Source organism: Clupea harengus, chromosome 7 (assembly GCF_900700415.2).
Source record: "Clupea harengus chromosome 7, Ch_v2.0.2, whole genome shotgun sequence".
In the NCBI taxonomy this organism is placed as follows: domain Eukaryota; kingdom Metazoa; phylum Chordata; class Actinopteri; order Clupeiformes; family Clupeidae; genus Clupea; species Clupea harengus.
In genome coordinates, this window is record NC_045158.1 from 24,209,058 (window position 1) to 24,227,156 (window position 18,099).

Below are 18,099 nucleotides of genomic sequence, written 5' to 3' on the forward strand. Positions count from 1 at the left end.
TCTCAGTCTCCTCTCAGTCTCAGTCTCAGTCTCCTCTCAGTCTCAGTCTCAGTCTCAGTCTCAGTCTCAGTCTCAGTCTCAGTTTCAGTCTCCTCTCAGTCTCAGTCTCAGTCTCAGTCTCCTGTCAGTCTCAGTCTCCTCTCAGTCTCAGTCTCAGTCTCAGTCTCAGTCTCCTGTCAGTCTCAGTCTCCTCTCAGTCTCAGTCTCAGTCTCAGTCTCAGTCTCAGTCTCAGTCTCCTCTCAGTCTCAGTCTCAGTCTCAGTCTCCTCTCAGTCTCAGTCTCCTCTCATCTCAGTCTCCTCTCAGTCTCAGTCTCAGTCTCAGTCTCGTCTCAGTCTCAGTTCTCAGTCTCAGTCTCAGTCTCAGTCTCAGCTCAGTCTCAGTCTTCAGTCTCAGTCTCAGTCCTCTCAGTCTCAGTCTCAGTCTCAGTCTCAGTCTCCTCTCAGTCTCAGTCTCAGTCTCAGTCTCAGTCTCAGTCTCCTCTCCTCTCAGTCTCAGTCTCAGTCTCAGTCTCAGTCTCAGTCTCCTCTCAGTCTCAGTCTCAGTCTCTCCTCTCAGTCTCTCCTCTCAGTCTCCTCTCAGTCTCAGTCTCAGTCTCAGTCTCAGTCTCCTCTCAGTCTCAGTCTCAGTCTCTCCTCTCAGTCTCAGTCTCAGTCTCAGTCTCAGTCTCAGTCTCCTCTCAGTCTCAGTCTCAGTCTCCTCTCAGTCTCAGTCTCCTCTCAGTCTCAGTCTCAGTCTCAGTCTCAGTCTCAGTCTCAGTCTCCTCTCAGTCTCAGTCTCAGTCTCCTCTCAGTCTCAGTCTCAGTCTCCTCTCAGTCTCAGTCTCAGTCTCAGTCTCCTCTCAGTCTCAGTCTCAGTCTCAGTCTCCTCTCAGTCTCATCTCAGTCTCAGTCCTCTCTCTCAGTCTCAGTCTCCTCTCAGTCTCAGTCTCAGTCTCAGTCTCCTTTCAGTCTCAGTCTCAGTCTCAGTCTCAGTCTCCTCTCAGTCTCAGTCTCAGACTCAGTCTCCTCTCAGTCTCAGTCTCAGTCTCAGTCTCCTCTCAGTCTCAGTCTCAGTCTCAGTCTCAGTCTCAGTCTCAGTCTCCTCTCAGTCTCAGTCTCAGTCTCAGTCTCAGTCTCCTCTCAGTCTCAGTCTCCTCTCAGTCTCAGTCTCAGTCTCAGTCTCAGTCTCAGTCTCAGTCTCCTCTCAGTCTCAGTCTCAGTCTCTCCTCTCAGTCTCAGTCTCAGTCTCCTCTCAGTCTCAGTCTCAGACTCAGTCTCCTCTCAGTCTCAGTCTCAGTTTCAGTCTCAGTCTCAGTCTCAGTCTCAGTCTCCTCTCAGTCTCAGTCTCAGTCTCCTCTCAGTCTCAGTCTCCTCTCAGTCTCAGTCTCAGTCTCCTCTCAGTCTCAGTCTCAGTCTCAGTCTCAGTCTCAGTCTCCTCTCAGTCTCAGTCTCAGTCTCAGTCTCCTCTCAGTCTCAGTCTCAGTCTCAGTCTCCTCTCCTCTCAGTCTCAGTCTCAGTCTCAGTCTCCTCTCAGTCTCAGTCTCAGTCTCTCCTCTCAGTCTCAGTCTCAGTCTCCTCTCAGTCTCAGTCTCAGACTCAGTCTCCTCTCAGTCTCAGTCTCAGTCTCAGTCTCCTCTCAGTCTCCTCTCAGTCTCAGTCTCAGTCTCAGTCTCAGTCTCCTCTCAGTCTCAGTCTCAGTCTCAGTCTCCTCTCAGTCTCCTCTCAGTCTCAGTCTCAGTCTCAGTCTCAGTCTCAGTCTCCTGTCAGTCTCCTCTCAGTCTCCTGTCAGTCTCCTCTCAGTCTCAGTCTCAGTCTCAGTCTCCTCTCAGTCTCAGTCTCAGTCTCCTCTCAGTCTCAGTCTCAGTCTCTCTCAGTCTCAGTCTCAGTCCTCCATCTCAGTCTCAGTCCTCTCAGTCTCCTCTCAGTTCTCAGTCTCAGCTCAGTCCCTCAGTCTCAGTCTCAGTCTCAGTCTCAGTCTCAGTCTCAGTCTCCTCTCAGTCTTAGTCTCAGTCTCAGTCTCAGTCTCAGTCTCCTCTCAGTCTCAGTCTCAGTCTCCTCTCAGTCTTAGTCTCAGTCTCAGTCTCAGTCTCAGTCTCAGTCTCAGTCTCCTCTCAGTCTCAGTCTCAGTCTCCTCTCAGTCTCCTCTCAGTCTCAGTCTCAGTCTCAGTCTCAGTTTCAGTCTCCTCTCAGTCTCAGTCTCAGTCTCAGTCTCAGTCTCAGTCTCCTCTCAGTCTCAGTCTCAGTCTCAGTCTCCTCTCAGTCTCAGTCTCAGTCTCAGTCTCCTCTCAGTCTCCTCTCAGTCTCAGTCTCCTCAGTCTCAGTCTCAGTCTCAGTCTCAGTCTCCTCTCAGTCTCAGTCTCCTCTCAGTCTCAGTCTCAGTCTCAGTCTCCTCTCAGTCTCAGTCTCAGTCTCAGTCTCAGTCTCAGTCTCAGTCTCAGTCTCAGTCTCCTCTCAGTCTCAGTCTCAGTCTCCTCTCAGTCTCCTCTCAGTCTCAGTCTCAGTCTCAGTCTCAGTCTCAGTCTCCTCTCAGTCTCAGTCTCAGTCTCCTCTCAGTCTCAGTCTCCTCTCAGTCTCAGTCTCAGTCTCAGTCTTAGTCTCAGTCTCCTCTCAGTCTCAGTCTCAGTCTCCTCTCAGTCTCCTGTCCGTCTCGTCGCTCGTTCCTCTCGTGAGGCCAGAGGAGAGCAGTAAAGAGGATGGCTGTGCACTGGGTGACTACCTGTGAAGAGGGTCTGGGAGGTGTTTAAAGGAAGCTGGATGGAAACAGAGTGGAAGTGAGCGAACCAGTGACTGCCCTGAGAGTTCACTGAACACTGGAGGTGAAAGTCATGGATGAACACTTGTTCAGTAACACCTTCTCCTCCTCTCCCTCCATCTCCTCCTCCTCTTCCTCCTCCTCCCCTCCGTCCGTCTCCTCCTCCTCCTGTTGACCTAGGTGCTGGCGGCCGGCCTCAGATGAGTCCCCTGGATCTTAATAAAGATGGCAGCTCAGAGCCTAGGATAGATAAATGGTGTATGTGTGTAGGCTGTGTGTGTGTGTGTGTGTGTGTGTGTGTGTGTGTGTGTGTGTGTGCGTATGTGATGGGGAGACAGGCTGTGTGTGTGTGTATGTGATGGGGAGACAGGCTGTGTGTGTGTGTGTGTGTGTGTGTGTGTGTGTATGTGTGTGTGTGTGTGTGTGTGTGTGTGTGTGTGTGTGAGATGGGGAAACAGGCTGTGTGTGTGTGTGTGTGTATGATGGGGAGACAGGCTGTGTGTGTGTGTGTGTGTGTGTGTGTGTGTGTGTGTGTGTGTGTATATGATGGGGAGACAGGCTGTATGTGTGTGTGTGTGTGTGCATGTGTATGTGTGCATGTGAAGGGAAGAAACGCTGTGTGTGTGCAGGCATGTGAAGGGAAGACTGTGTGTGTGTGTGTCTGTGTGTGTGAGGGGGGGAGATGCTGGGTCAGTGGAGCTGTGACCAAGCGCTCCAGTCCAGTGTGGAGATTCTGAGCGGGGCCCGGGCCACCCGCCCCGATGGACCACTTCACACAGACACACACACACACACACACACACACACACCCGCCCTGATGGACCACTTCACACAGGCAGGATGGGGAACAGAGGCTCAGAGTGGAAACTAGCCCCCACCCCCTCCCTCTGTGGTCTGGTGAGCTCATCGCCTGGCAGCATCTCACAGCCTATTTGTGTGTGTGTGTGTGTGTGTGTGTAACAGAACAGTAGCCTCCTCACATTCACATCTAACCTTCACAGATAAAAGTCAGTTCTTTATACCCATAGACCAGCCTGGTCCCCATGTTACACTTCCACACTTCCACACACACACACACACACACACAGCAGCAGCTTAGTTCCCTCTTCTCACACACACACACACACACACACACACACACAGACACACACACACACTCACACAGCAGCCCAGTCCCCTCTTCTCTCACACACACACACACACACACACACACACACACACACACACACACACACACACACAAAGCAGCCCAGACCCCTCTTCCTTCACACACACACACACACACACACACACACACACACACACACACCCCAACACTGAAGCCCCGTTTCCTCTTTGCACTCTCCATTTAATTCCACCCTGGATGTGTCTCCCAATCCCTCATTCTCTACAAGCGAGCCGTCACCTCCCTCTGCAGTCATATTAGCATCCTGTCCTGGGTCTTCGGTCACAGGCTGTGTTTCACATCACATTGTAACTTCCCAGAGTTAATCTGTCCGTGTATCACTTCACGCCTGGTCTGCTCTACAACTTAAACTGCTCCAGTCCCACATGGCTGCCTTACAGGGCTGGCACCTTCCTGACGCTCCTCCGAGGAGCTCAGTGCAGAATGGTGTGAGCGCACTTCTCGGTTAACAGATGCTTTAGGTGCTAATACTGCAAGGCTATCACTGGGGAAACTGCTACCGCTAATGTTGAGAGGCTAACAATAGGGATGTTTTAGCTGCTACCGCTAATGTTGAGAGGCTAACAATAGGGATTTTTTAGCTGCTACTGCTAATGTTGAGAGGCTTACAGTAGGAATGTTTTTAACTGCTACCACTTGAGGCTACCAGTGGTGAGCACTGCTCCTGTCTCAAACTAGCCCATAAGCGTTAAGTAATGGCAAATACTTATCCAGGGCACAGTGCTCTTTTTCTCTTTTTCTTTTTACTTTTTCTGCGTTTGTGATTGATTGTGATATAAAAGTCAGACGTTGTTAGCAGAGCCCTGTGAAGAGGTGAGATCAGGGAGTGCTGAAAGCTCCATGATTCTCACCGCGCTGGTGAATGCGTGAGCAATCCGTGCATCTCGCTCCACGTCTAATGAAACATTTCATTAGCTTCTCATTCATCCAAGCTGGCAGTTTGAGACACTGGCAGGTGAAACAATACTGGGCTTGTTAACGTGAACATCGGAATGGGCTGACTGAGTCTCCGCAGGTCTGGGCAAAGAGCGCCAGCTACTGCTAACGCCAAGGCCAAGTTTCCAGCGCAGGATGTTCAGAGAGCCTGCTGATATTATAAATATATATAAAGATGCTTACACTAAAAAAAAAAAAAGTGTTAAAGCTCACATGCAGAAAGGCAGGATTGTTCCTCCCAGGACAGAAGTGTGTGTGTGTGTGTGTGTGTGTGTGTGTGTGTGTGTGTGTGTTTGTGTCCTTCCCCCTCACATTCTGTGGTTCTGTGGTTTGCTGATGGCTACACAGGTCTTCAGTGTGTGAGTGATTTGCATGTTTACAATAATTGTCTTGACATTTTCAAAATCCTTCTTGTTAAATCTTGATGTTTACCTTCCATGGTGTAAGAGTCTCTGCTTTCAAGTGATACTGAAGGCGACTGAACACCTTATTGTTCAGATAATTATCTGTCAAGAAAGTCAACCTGATGATTAATTCTCGGCTGGATATGTGGCCTTTTGGCGTCTGGTGTTGTGGAACAGTGCTCTGCTGACATATAGGAAGAAGACGTAGACAAAACATTTGTGGTAATTATTGGGAAGACGATTCATCCAGTTGTGTTCATTCAGCTTCATTCCCTGCAGACTCACTTAGCCACATGAAGGCGAGATTGAGTTACATAATGTTGTCAAGTCATTGCTTCCATGGAAGGGTTTGGCTTCTTCGTGTGTGTGTGTGTGTGTGTCTAGTCTGGTCTGGTCTGGTCTGGTCTGGCTGTCTAATGTGTGTCTACCAGTGTGTCAGCTTGTGTGTGTGAAAGTGTGTGTGTGTGAGTGTGAGTGTGTGTGTGTGTGTGTGTCAGCGCTTTTTCCAAGACCTCTACCCTTAAAGCACCTTCATCATGAATGTGTCCTAGCAACCAGTGGCGGCTGGTGTGTGAAACCGAGTGTGATGCAGAACACTATTTCAGCATGGCGTGTCTGTCATGTTAATGTTGCCGTGGTGTGCCCTCAGGAGGATTCGCTAACTTCACTAGCGAAATGCTAAACTGTGTAGATAGATAGATAGATAGAAAGATGGATACTTTATTAATCCCGAGGAAATTTAGGTCATCCATAGTAGCGTATACACTTACTCACAGACATACATACATAAATCACATACACATAGGGGGAACATGTTCACAGGGAGTGGGGTGTTTACAGATACAGGAATGGATCTGACCCTATGGTACATTGTGCATAGATTGGTAAAGTGTTGATGTCCACGAAGAAAGTGTTCTTGTGCTGCAAGTGAGGACAGTGCAAGATATAGTGTTCATGTGCTTGTGTGTGTGTGTGTGTGTGTGTGTGTGTGTGTGTGTGTGTGTGTGTGTGTGTGTGTGTGTGTGTGTGTGTGTGGATAGTACAGTGTACACTGTCCACCAGTGGCGGCTGGTGGTTAAAACAAGCATGAAGCATAAAACTGTGAACCTGAGAAAGGTAGGGGGTCCGGGGCTTTCCTTTGAAAGGCAAGCCCTTAAATGGTTACTTCTGGGGAATGTTGATGAGTACTTCTGGTGAAATCTCACGTTGTTTGAATGCGCGGAATTACCTAGCATAGCTGTAGCGCTTACATAGAGGCCATAGAATCCATAGGGGCGTGATGGTGATCAAACACTGTGATTTGTCGCACCTACTGTCAATCATCTTTACATGAACGCGCAAGGACGAACACAATTGATTCAAAAACGGCAAAACGCAGCTTCAAAACTGGGGACAAAAGGTCAGTTGACCAATAACAAAAAAGATTACACCTATTGAAATCTATCTAGCCATACATCACTATTTGATCAGATTTCATGCTTTTTCATCATTTTAAATTTGGCCAGTGGGAGCCATTGTTTGTACAGCCTACTTTGTCGGTTTGTCTATGCAGTACTCAGCAACGTAACCAATCATTAAATGTCACAGACATGCAGCTTCAATCCATGCATGTCGTTTTTTAAGTTTTGTGTATTTTTTTATTAAGCATTGCTGCTGAAGCGGACGAGCTGCCCGATATGTGCACATACAGAGTGTGTTATGTTCATATTTGAAGTGTGTTATGTTCATATACATATATGTGTGTGTGTGTGTGTGTGTGTGTGTGTGTGTGTGTGTGTGTGTATATATGTAAAGTGTGTATGTGTGTGTATATATGTAAAGTGTGTATGTGTTTGTATATATGTAAAGTGTGTATGTGTGTGTATATATGTAAAGTGTGTATGTGTGTGTGTATATATGTAAAGTGCGTGTGTGCGTGTGTGTGTGTATATATGTAAAGTGTGCATCCTCTGTCCTCAATGTGTCTGAGCAGCTGCTGTGAGCGTTCTGTGTGCACACTACAGCTTCTTGTTTAACATCACCACAGGACTGCCTGTCCAACTAAGGGCAGACACTGCCTCTGCACCACACACACACACACACACACACACACACACACACACACACACACACACGCACACACACACCCCCATCCCTACAGGAGACTGCATCCAGTAAATTGCATAACGGGCAGTGCGGACTGAACGACAGCACTGTGCGGAAGCCAGACATCCACACACTTTCGAGAAACACAACCTCTAAGAGCCATTTTGCAACACTGCCAAAATGATTCACCTAAGGGAGGTGTGTGTGTGTGTGTGTGTGTGTGTGTGTGTGTGTGTGTGTGTGTGTGTGTGTGTGTGTGTAGCCCAGCACTCTAAATGAGTGTGTGTGCATGCATGTGCATGCCTTTGTGTGACAGAGCCATGGGAAAATGCCTAGCTCATTGAGGCATGACCCTACAGCTAGTTCAGACTGGGTGGCACAGCCCAACACACACAGAAATGTACACGCACACACACACACACACACACATGTGAGATACCCCAGGTGTCCCTGGGGCTTGGAAACTCCCGATGGAAAAGCCATCTCTGCAGATGCAGGCGGTGTAGCGCTGCTCCATGCTCCCTCCGGCTCCAGTGGTGGGGTGTGTGTGTGTGTGTGTGTGTGTGTGTGTGTGTGTGTGTGTGTGAGGTCACAGCTCTGGAATGTTCTCTTGCCTCCCCTTACAGGACCAGCCCAGAGTTAGCCTCGCGCTCCAGATGTGTGTGTGGAGCTCAGTGCCTGTCCACTGCGCTCTAGATGAGTGTGTGTGTGTGTGTGTGTGTGTGGAGCCCAGCTCCTATGAAAGCCACTGTAGACAGACTACAGCCTGAAGAGTGAAGAGTTCTCATGTAGACCCATTCATCGACAACTACAAACACATGCATGCTCCCACACACACACACACACACACACACACACACACACACACACACACACGTATACACACACACACACACACACACACATACACGCACACACACGCATTAGGAAATGCCACGCCAACAAGCGAGACACTGGTGTCTCAGAATGGCAAGTGTAATAAAAGCAGCCTGGAATAAATGTTCCTAGAGCTCGTCTAGGGCAACGGGCACACAAGTTTCCATCCTTTAACTTGGCTGCAGCTGCGACTCCGAATTTATGATGTTGCTTTGAAATATTTCACAGGCCCTGAATCAGGAGTCCGTGGACAAGTGGAACAGTAGGGGCTGAGCCAGAGGGCCGCCTGGTGCTGAGGTTTAACACTGTGGAGTTCTCAGGATCGTACGTGGTGAGGTTTAACACTGTGGAGTTCTCAGGATCGTACGTGCTGAGGTTTAACACTGTGGAGTTTTCAGGGCCCTACGTGCTGAGGTTTAACACTGTGGAGTTTCCTGAGGCTTAACACTGTGGAGTTCTCTGAGGTTTAACACTGTGGAGTTCTCAGGATCGTACGTGGTGAGGTTTAACACTGTGGAGTTCTCAGGATCGTACGTGCTGAGGTTTAACACTGTGGAGTTTTCAGGATCGTACGTGGTGAGGTTTAACACTGTGGAGTTCTCTGAGGTTTAACACTGTGGAGTTCTCTGAGGTTTAACACTGTGGAGTTGTCAGGGCCCTACGTGCTGAGGTTTAACACTGTGGAGTTGTCAGGGCTCTACGTGCTGAGGTTTAACACTGTGGAGTTGTCAGGGCTCTACGTGCTGAGGTTTATCACTGTGGAGTTGTCTGAGGTTTAACACTGTGGAGTTATCAGGGCCCTACGTGCTGAGGTTTAACACTGTGGAGTTGTCTGAGGTTTAACACTGTGGAGTTTCCTCAGGCTTAACACTGTGGAGTTCTCTGAGGTTTAACACTGTGGAGTTCTCAGGGTCCTAAGTGCCGCCTTGTTAGAGCTGTTTGACGGCAGCTGCTCATGATTACCTCCAGCTGAGCCCAGGTGTTCTAACCTGCTCTAATTATATACTGTTCACTCGCTACGTGCAAAGGAGGTGTCTTTGGATACGCACATGGGCTCTGACAGGCCCACGACACACACAACAGGGACCAGGGCCACGCGTTCACTGCATTTTTCAGGAGTGTTAATGAGAGTTCAGGGTCTGCCCTAAACACATATGACGATATGCATACGCATATTGTGCAGTTTCACAAGTAAGCCTCCGGCATAGAAGTACCAGTGTCAGCATTTGAAGCTCTATACATAGACGGGACTGTTGGTGTTTTCGGTCTGGAGACATCTGACCAGTGCTCCAGCTGAATTGTGTGTGTGTGTGTGTGTGTGTGTGTGTGTGTGTATTTGGACATAGCATGTGGACACAGAAATAACATCCTGAAATAACGTCCTCATTACAAATCCGCTAATCTTAGCGGAGAGGGAACAGCTATTACTGTCGCTCCGATCCCAACCACTCTAGTTTTTATAGAGGCGCAACCCTGGCACCTGTCCCCGATGCACCCTGACCTCCGAAGGACGATCGGCTCACATCTCTACAGCGCTCAGCGATTCGGTTTCCCCACGCGCCTCGAATACTCCACATGCCTGCCCCCGCCGGAGACCTCTGCCGCACACGGCAAAGAATGTAGCCGCCGACACCACCGGCTCAGATTTTGCCTGAAATCTGGTGTGTAGTCAGGGGCTCTCTGTTGCCGTTGGCGATGACCAGTGTTCACTTGCCGAGTTGGATCTGACTCCCAAAAAAACAACTTTGATTGCAGGTTCTAATTTCACTGGAGGTTTGTAAACGGGTGTCATTCTCTAGCTGGGCCATGAGCTCAGCTCTGTAAACCCGACGAGCCAAGCCCCGGGCACGAGGCTCATGTGTGTGTAGTAGTGCAGGCTCATGTGTGTGTAGTAGTGCAGGCTCATGTGTGTGTAGTAGTGCAGGCTCATGTGTGTGTAGTAGTGCAGGCCTCATGTGTGTGTGTGTAGTGCAGGCCTCATGTGTGTGTAGTAGTGCAGGCTCATGTGTGTGTAGTAGTGCAGGCTCATGTGTGTGTAGTAGTGCAGGCTCATGTGTGTGTAGTAGTGCAGGCTCATGTGTGTGTGTAGTGCAGGCCTCATGTGTGTGTGTAGTGCAGGCCTCATGTGTGTGTGTGTAGTGCAGGCCTCGTGTGTGTGTGTAGTAGTGCAGGCCTCATGTGTGTGTAGTAGTGCAGGCCTCATGTGTGTGTGTGTAGTGCAGGCTCATGTGTGTAGTAGTGCAGGCCTCATGTGTGTGTGTGTAGTGCAGGCCTCATGTGTGTGTGTGTAGTGTGTAGTGCAGGCTCATGTGTGTGTGTAGTAGTGCAGGCCTCATGTGTGTGTGTGTAGTGCAGGCCTCATGTGTGTGTGTGTAGTGCAGGCCTCATGTGTGTGTGTGTAGTGCAGGCCTCATGTGTGTGTGTGTAGTGCAGGCCTCATGTGTGTGTGTGTAGTGCAGGCTCATGTGTGTGTAGTAGTGCAGGCCTCATGTGTGTGGTAGTGCAGGCATATGTTTGAGTAGTGCAGGCTCATGTGCAAAAGCCCTTCCCTCAGGGCCGCCGTCTCCTCGTCGCGAGGAACACTCATCCATGTATTCGTGATCACTTCCATGTGCAGGTCAGTTGTGCCCCGTGTGTTAACCGATACTCAACAACCAAATTTGGCCCACACATTACAGTGTTTGAGAGTCTAGCTTAGCGGCCAGATGAAGTCTATTTAAGAGAGCCAAACTGCTGCAGCACACATTTCAGTTACGCTCATTTGGATTGAGCACAGGAATCGCGCCATTAAAATATCACCAGATCTCTCCCAAGCTCTCTGGCAATCAAGATGAGATCTAAGACATAGAACACCAATACATTCATTGGCCTGTCTTTACTTGACATACAGGGGGGTGTTCCTGAATTAGCTTCAACTTTGGCCAGAAACCCTTGAAATCGTTAATGGGGCGTGGCAATGGGTCAGGCTGTATTGCTATAAAAGCCCCAATGGTGGCAGGCTAAATATATGAACATATTATATTTCAGGATAAGGATAAGTCTGCATAAACCATGACGTGTGTAAATGCCTGTGGACTGGATGGTCACTGGTTTTAGAGAGTGAAGGGCAGTGAAGGGCAGCGCCTGAGTGGCTCTCTTGCAGTCAGGCTGGTTCAGTACTTATTCTCACACAGTAGGGACCCATTCAGGCTTGTTCAGTACTTATTCTTACAGAGTAGGGACCCATTCAGGCTTGTTCAGTACTTATTCTTACAGAGTAGGGACCCATTCAGGCTTGTTCAGTACTTATTCTTACAGAGTAGGGACCCAGTCAGGCTTGTTCAGTACTTATTCTTACAGAGTAGGGACCCATTCAGGCTTGTTCAGTACTTATTCTTACAGAGTAGGGACCCATTCAGGCTTGTTCAGTACTTATTCTTACACAGTAAGGACCTAGTCAGACTTGTTCAGTACTTATTCTTACACAGTAGGGACCCAGTCAGACTTGTTCAGTACTTATTCTTACACAGTAGGGACCCAGTCAGGCTTGTTCAGTACTTATTCTCACACAGTATGTACCCAGTGTCTAGGTGTAGAAAAGCCCTGCCTTGTTCTTTCTGTTTTAAGCTTGTGTAGCCATGACAGGAAGTCTTTATGAGTTCTGATCTTTTGAGCGCCCTGTTTTTTTTTACCGTATGACGCATCGCTCAGACAAATGTAAACAAGCCGTCCGGTTTTGGTGTCGATCATGGTTCTGTCCTTAGCCTGTTTCCAGGCGTTAGTCGCGTGGCGCTGGCCCCCTCAGCAGCACGTCTGGGACCGCTCTGCGTCTGGCCGGCCGCCACCGGCCCGCTCGCTTCCAGGAAGCTCCGCTCTCATTCCGTATATCCCAGAACATCGTAAACCCCTGCGTCTCAAAATAGACCTCAACTTCGGGGCAAATATGTCATTATTTGTAATTATTTTGTGCGCGGTGCCAAGACAAGCGCTGCTGGTTGTTTTTCTGCTGTGTCTCTTAGGACTCCCTGTGTTTTTAAGGGTTTTCCCTCTCAGAAAGTGGCTCTACAGAGCACCGAGCTCTCACAATGTGAGCCTTATGTATTGATTGGCCTTTTCTCTTACCTTCCATTGGGTAGTAAGTCTCACCCAATAACTATACAATCCCTAATGAATGAATGGGGACACTTATTGCCCACCTGTCTCTCCACATCCCCTTCACAGTCCCTCACATATCTAGAAAGGGACTCAGCACTTCTGCCTGGCCTGTTAGGATTGTGTGCTTTCCACGCTGGCCTGTGTGCGGCCGCTAATTCAGCATCTGTTCACGATCAGGTCTGTTTTTAAGAGGCTTTTAACAGTTTCTGTGGGCATAGATGTATTTAATATGAAAGGGATATTATCCTCATATGGATGAATTAATGTTTAGAGAGAGTTTAGTCTAATAAATGTGCTGTGTGTGTGTGTTCCTGTCCAGAGAAGGCAAATAACAAAAGCCTGTAGACTTCAGCAGTGCTTGACTGACTTTAACCCTTTAGTGCTCAGCGCTTTAGGTTAACCCTACAAAGGTCACTGCAGGTCACTGAAGGTCATTAGGGGTAACAGTCACAGAGGTCATATCTCCTATGGCGACCTCTCTCAGCACATGAGACTCGAGCAGACTGGTCATGTCTCTGACCAGCAGCAAACACACTCAGAACCCACAAGCAGTGCAGCCTGATCATATCTCTGACTGACTAAAGCAGCCTGATCATATCTCTGACCCTGTGACCTAAAGCAGCCTGATCTTATCTCTGACCCTGTGACCTAAAGCAGCCTGATCATATATCTGACTGTGTGACTAGAGAAGCCTGATCTAGTAAACCTTTAGTAAACCAGTCTCAGTCTATGGAGGATGGGGTGGTGTTAGGTCCAACAGACACCTGCAGCATGAAGATGAGAGTGTGTGTGTGTGTGTGTGTGTGGGGGGGGGGGGGGTGTATGATATATGAGATATGATGGCTGTATGGCCACGCAGCGGCATGCCTGGTTGGCTTTGCATTGCATTGCTCCCAGTTCAGATTTATTGGTGGCCCTCAGCCATAGCCAATAGCAAATTGTTTGTTTCTACAGCGCATACACACGCACACACACACATAAAGAGAAGTGGGATCTACACCGCATAGGGAGAAGTGAGATTTATGAGGTTGTAATTGGTATGCATTTCATATGGAGAGAGGTAATTGAAGTTTGTGAGAGAGGTTTATAGGAGATTGTATAGAAGATAAGCATGCCAGGTGTGTTTTTTTCTAGGTTTTTATGATACGCAAACAGTAGAAAAACATGCAACCTCCATTGCTGAGGTCCCATGTTGCTTGCTTGGTACCAGCTGCATTATTCTGTCTTTATTTGTTTTGTGTGTGTGTGTGTGTGTGTGTGTGTGTGTGTGTGTGTGTGTGTGTGTGTGTGTGTGTGTGTGTGTGTGTGTGTGAAAGTTAATGCTCACACACACACACACACACACACACACACACACACACACACAGCTGAAAGTTAATGCTCCCCAAACAGCAGCCTGTTTGGTTCTGCTGGGTTTCTCCTGCAGGGCCAGTTTCTGCAGCCTTGATGGCTTTAGTGCATGGCCTGTTTCTGCAGCCTTGATGGCTTTAGTGCAGGGCCTGTGAGGTGTAAATGAGCACTTAATTACAGAGACAACGTCAGTCAACCACCTGACACCCCACCCAGACCTGCCAATCACTCCGCAACCACCTGACCCCCCCCCCCAGGCCCGCTAATCACTCCTCAACGCCGCTAACCAGCCTAACGGCTCAACGTCACCACTGTGGGCCGGGACTGGAAACCAGCTGTCAGAAAAACACTTACAGTTAAGCACCTGAGCACTCAGCTGAACTACACCATTCTGTTTGCAAGGCTGTGATTACAGGCATCGGCCAGGGAAAGCATCTGGTTTTTTGCAGTGGAATGGAACAGAACGGCTGGGCAATGATTTAGGAGCCGTCCACATGACAACAGACTGTTTTGAAAATGGCGTTTTTTCCTTTGCGTTTTCAAAAGGTTTCGCACCTTTGTGAGAACTCACACAGATTTGTAAAAACAGGTGAAAACGCTGTTGCTAAAATCACATTTCTTGCATAACCTGTGCTTAAGGTTGGTAGCCTTTATCCTTACTTTATTACAAACAAACACACACAGAAAAGACGTTTCCAATGTTGATGTTTCCAATAGGTTATGTCCTCCTTGTAGAAATAGAACAAATTGGCTGATAACCATGACGTTTCTGGTGAAGGCTTTGGAGGGCGAAGATCAGACTTAAGATTCACGGGGAATGAAGCATGAATGGATGAAGTTGGTACTATGTCATCATCGTTTTCAAAAGGTTCCATATTCGCCTGTCCAAATGGTGGTCGGTGACGTTTTCAGGTCCCAGAAACACCACAACGCAACAGAATGTTTCTGTTTTCCCCCACTGTGGTGTGGACAGCCCCTTAGACTCTGTGTTTTCCACACGGCCTGAGCAGCCTGTCTTTACTAGAGCTTTTCACACATGGGCCAAGACAGGCCCACTCTGGCTGTCTGTAAACAGTAAACAGTTCAGTAACTGAACCGTCTTGTCTTGTGTTTATCTGAAGGCAGAGGGGAGCAGCTCCTTCACTGCATCAGTGCTGGGCTGGGGAGGCACATCTGTACTTGGTTCTGAGCTGTGTGTGTTGTTTGTGTGTGTGAGAGAGAGAGTGTGTGATAGAGAGCAGGAGATTTTAAATCTGTAGTCCCTGATTATTGGTCAGCTTTGTTTCAGGGGAGAGGAAATAGAGTGTAAGTGAAGCCTGTGAGAGGCTACTTCTCTAGAGCCCCTCAGGCAGCAGGTGCCCCCCCCCCCCCCCCCCCGATGGAGCCTCTGACACCCCTTACACCGGCCTTTCAATTACCCAGGGTGGGAAACACTGAAGGGGGGGGTGGGAAAGAGAGAGAGAGAGAGAGAGAGAAAGAAAGAGAGAGAGTGCTCCCACACCAATCAATTAGGCTCTGAGGTGCCACAAAGCTATCAGCTCTGTGTGTGTGTGTGTGTGTGTGTGTGTGTGTGTGTGTGTGTGTGTGTGTGTGTGTGTGTGGAGGTAGACGTGCTGCTCCTCTGTGCTCATGAAGGGTTAGTGATGGGTTAACGTTTAAGGGTTAGTGATGGGTTGGCGTTTCACAGCCGCCTCTCCTCAGGTGAAGCACTCGTAACGTTTAGAGGATTTGCTCAGGAGAGCCGGGGAAAAAGGCGCCCCGCTGCCAGACATCACAGTTTGATTTTGAACATATTTGGCCCGTTAAACAGCCCCCATGTGATCTGCTGTGATTTACCTGCTCACACCACACTACACCAGCACAGATGGACACACATGTGATCTGCAGTGATTTACCTGCTCACATGGACCTCAGTAGGGTGTGCATTGGGGCTGAACTGAACCACCTATAGAAATGAGGGATGGCCATGTGCTCTTGTACCCCGTTGAACAAAATGACCAACTGTTGCTGCATACCAGGCCCCCCGCTGCTCTAAGCCTTTAATTGCCTCGCTTTACCAGAATCCGCACATATGGCAAATCGGCTGTTGGTCTGACACCGGATCAGATGAAATCGTGTGAAGTTGTAAATATTGAGGGCTGTAATATTGTTTTTCTTTACTTACATACATAATAAAACCTCACGGGCCCTGAGGCGAAAAACATATATTTTAGTGCCACATCTGTGGATGTCTGTCTTTACAGTCTGTCTTTGCTTCTTCCTCTTCTGCACATTTGCAGCCAAAAGCCTTTATGGACCCTTTCGCCTCAGTGCTTGTTTTGATGTGAATTTTTATAGGCAGTGGACTGTACTTTATATCTGTTTGTGTGTGTGTGTGTGTGTGTGTGTGTGTGTGTGTATATGTTAGTGTATGTGAGTCATATCCATGTACAAAATGTGTTTATGTTAGAAAAAAGAATGCCAAACAATTGATCATTTTCTGTGTTTCTGTGTTTAATCATAGGCTGTATGTCCATTTGGGGTAAACACTTAATGTGTCTTCTGGGCAGAGTCTTGTATTCAGGATGGCTCCACACCATATTTGGATGTTGTTGTGGTTATTTTATCTTACCTGTACCTAGTAAACGCATTTCAATCAGCTCCACTGAACACTGATCATGGTAAGGCTGTAGGTTCAGCCAATCAGCTCCACTGATCATAGTAAGGCTGTAGGTTCAGCCAATCAGCTCAACTGAACACTGCTCATGGTAAGACTGTAGGTTCAGCCAATCAGCTCCACTGAACACTGCCCATAGTAAGGCTGTAGGTTCAGCCAATCAGCTCCACTGAACACTGCTCATAGTAAGGCTGTAGGTTCAGCCAATCAGCTCCACTGAACACTGCTCATAGTAAGGCTGTAGGTTCAGCCAATCAGCTCCACTGAACACTGCTCCTAGTAAGGCTGTAGGTTCAGCCAATCAGCTCCACTGAACACTGCTCATAGTAAGGCTGTAGGCTCAGCCAATCAGCTCCACTGATCATAGTAAGGCTGTAGGTTCAGCCAATCAGCTCCACTGAACACTGCTCATAGTAAGGCTGTAGGTTCAGCCAATCAGCTCCACTGAACACTGCTCATAGTAAGGCTGTAGGCTCAGCCAATCAGCTCCATTGAACACTGCTCATAGTAAGGCTGTCCGCCTGAACCCTACCCCTGTACGCTCAGCCCTCACTGCTCTCCTTCTCTTCCTCCTTCTGCTTGCAGGGATCTACTTGTTTGACATGATCTACATTGACTCGGCCTACCCAGCGTCCGACAGCATTCTGGAGACGGAGCAGCGGTCCAATCAGATGAACAACCTGCTGCGAGTCATCTCTGACCTCCAGGTCTCCTGTATCTATGGTAATGTTTCAACTCGCATACCCAACACCATACTCTGTAGTTGTAAAACTCACATGTTCAGCTACTCCGCTATTTCACCTGAGATAAGCAGGACCCCATCACCACTAGAGGGAGCCAGTGAGCAGCAATATTAGTTATCAATCACCTGAAAACCTTAAGACTTGCGCAGTGTTGTATTTAAGTGCCCAATATATGAAAGTATTTATATTTCTAAGTAATTAAAATGGTTTATATTATAAATGTAGAGCTGGTTAAGTTCGTGGGAGACCATTTATATTGGTATAATTACTTTGAACTCGCACATCTGTTTTCAATAGAGAGTTGTTAGGTGCTTTGGCCTATTGCTGTCAGAGCAGCCCAGTCGAATCACGCAGTCACTCGCACAGTTGGAGTGATGGAGACCCACTTCCTGTTCGGACGTCCTTGGACGCAGTTTGTCTTCTTCCCTGGTCTCTGTGAGGTCATTGTGTCCCTGTGCCAACAGATCACCTGCTGATCCTCCTACACGTGCAGAAGTATCTGATGTCAGTGCACTACATTGAAGAGCTGCAGAAGTTTGTGGAGGACGACAACTATAAGTAAGTGAGACTATGGGTCGACAGTGGTTCAGGAGGAAGAGGAGTCGTACAGCAATTGAAAGGATTCTAGTTCGATCCCGACTCCTCCTCACCAGGTGCCAAAGTGTCCTTAAGCAAGACACTGAACCCCCAACCGTCTGTAGAGACAGGGTGGGGGAACCCATTAGAACCCCAACCGTCTGTAGAGAGAGGGTGGGGAAACCCATTAGAACCCCAACCGTCTGTAGAGACAGGGTGGGGAAACCCATTAGAACCCCAACCGTCTGTAGAGACAGGGTGGGGGAACCCATTAGAACCCCAACCGTCTGTAGAGAGAGGGTGGGGAAACCCATTAGAACCCCAACCGTCTGTAGAGACAGGGTGGGGAAACCCATTAGAAAGGACAGACTAGTCCTTTGCCTGCAGCACGGTAACATTGGGCAAAACAAACAGGGTAGA

At 48.5% G+C, this 18,099-nt stretch overlaps 1 protein-coding gene across 3 annotated transcripts in view; it reads left to right on the plus strand.

Annotated features, from left to right (window-relative positions):
• Nucleotides 1-18,099, plus strand: part of ralgps1 (Ral GEF with PH domain and SH3 binding motif 1) — a 150,379-nt gene that overhangs the window by 106,023 nt on the left and 26,257 nt on the right. For all 3 annotated transcript variants that reach the window (XM_031570904.1, XM_031570906.1, XM_031570905.1), the window contains 2 exons: nucleotides 16,946-17,083; nucleotides 17,568-17,661. In XM_031570904.1, coding sequence (XP_031426764.1) covers nucleotides 16,946-17,083; nucleotides 17,568-17,661 — 232 coding nt within the window. The remainder of the gene's footprint in view (nucleotides 1-16,945; nucleotides 17,084-17,567; nucleotides 17,662-18,099) is intronic.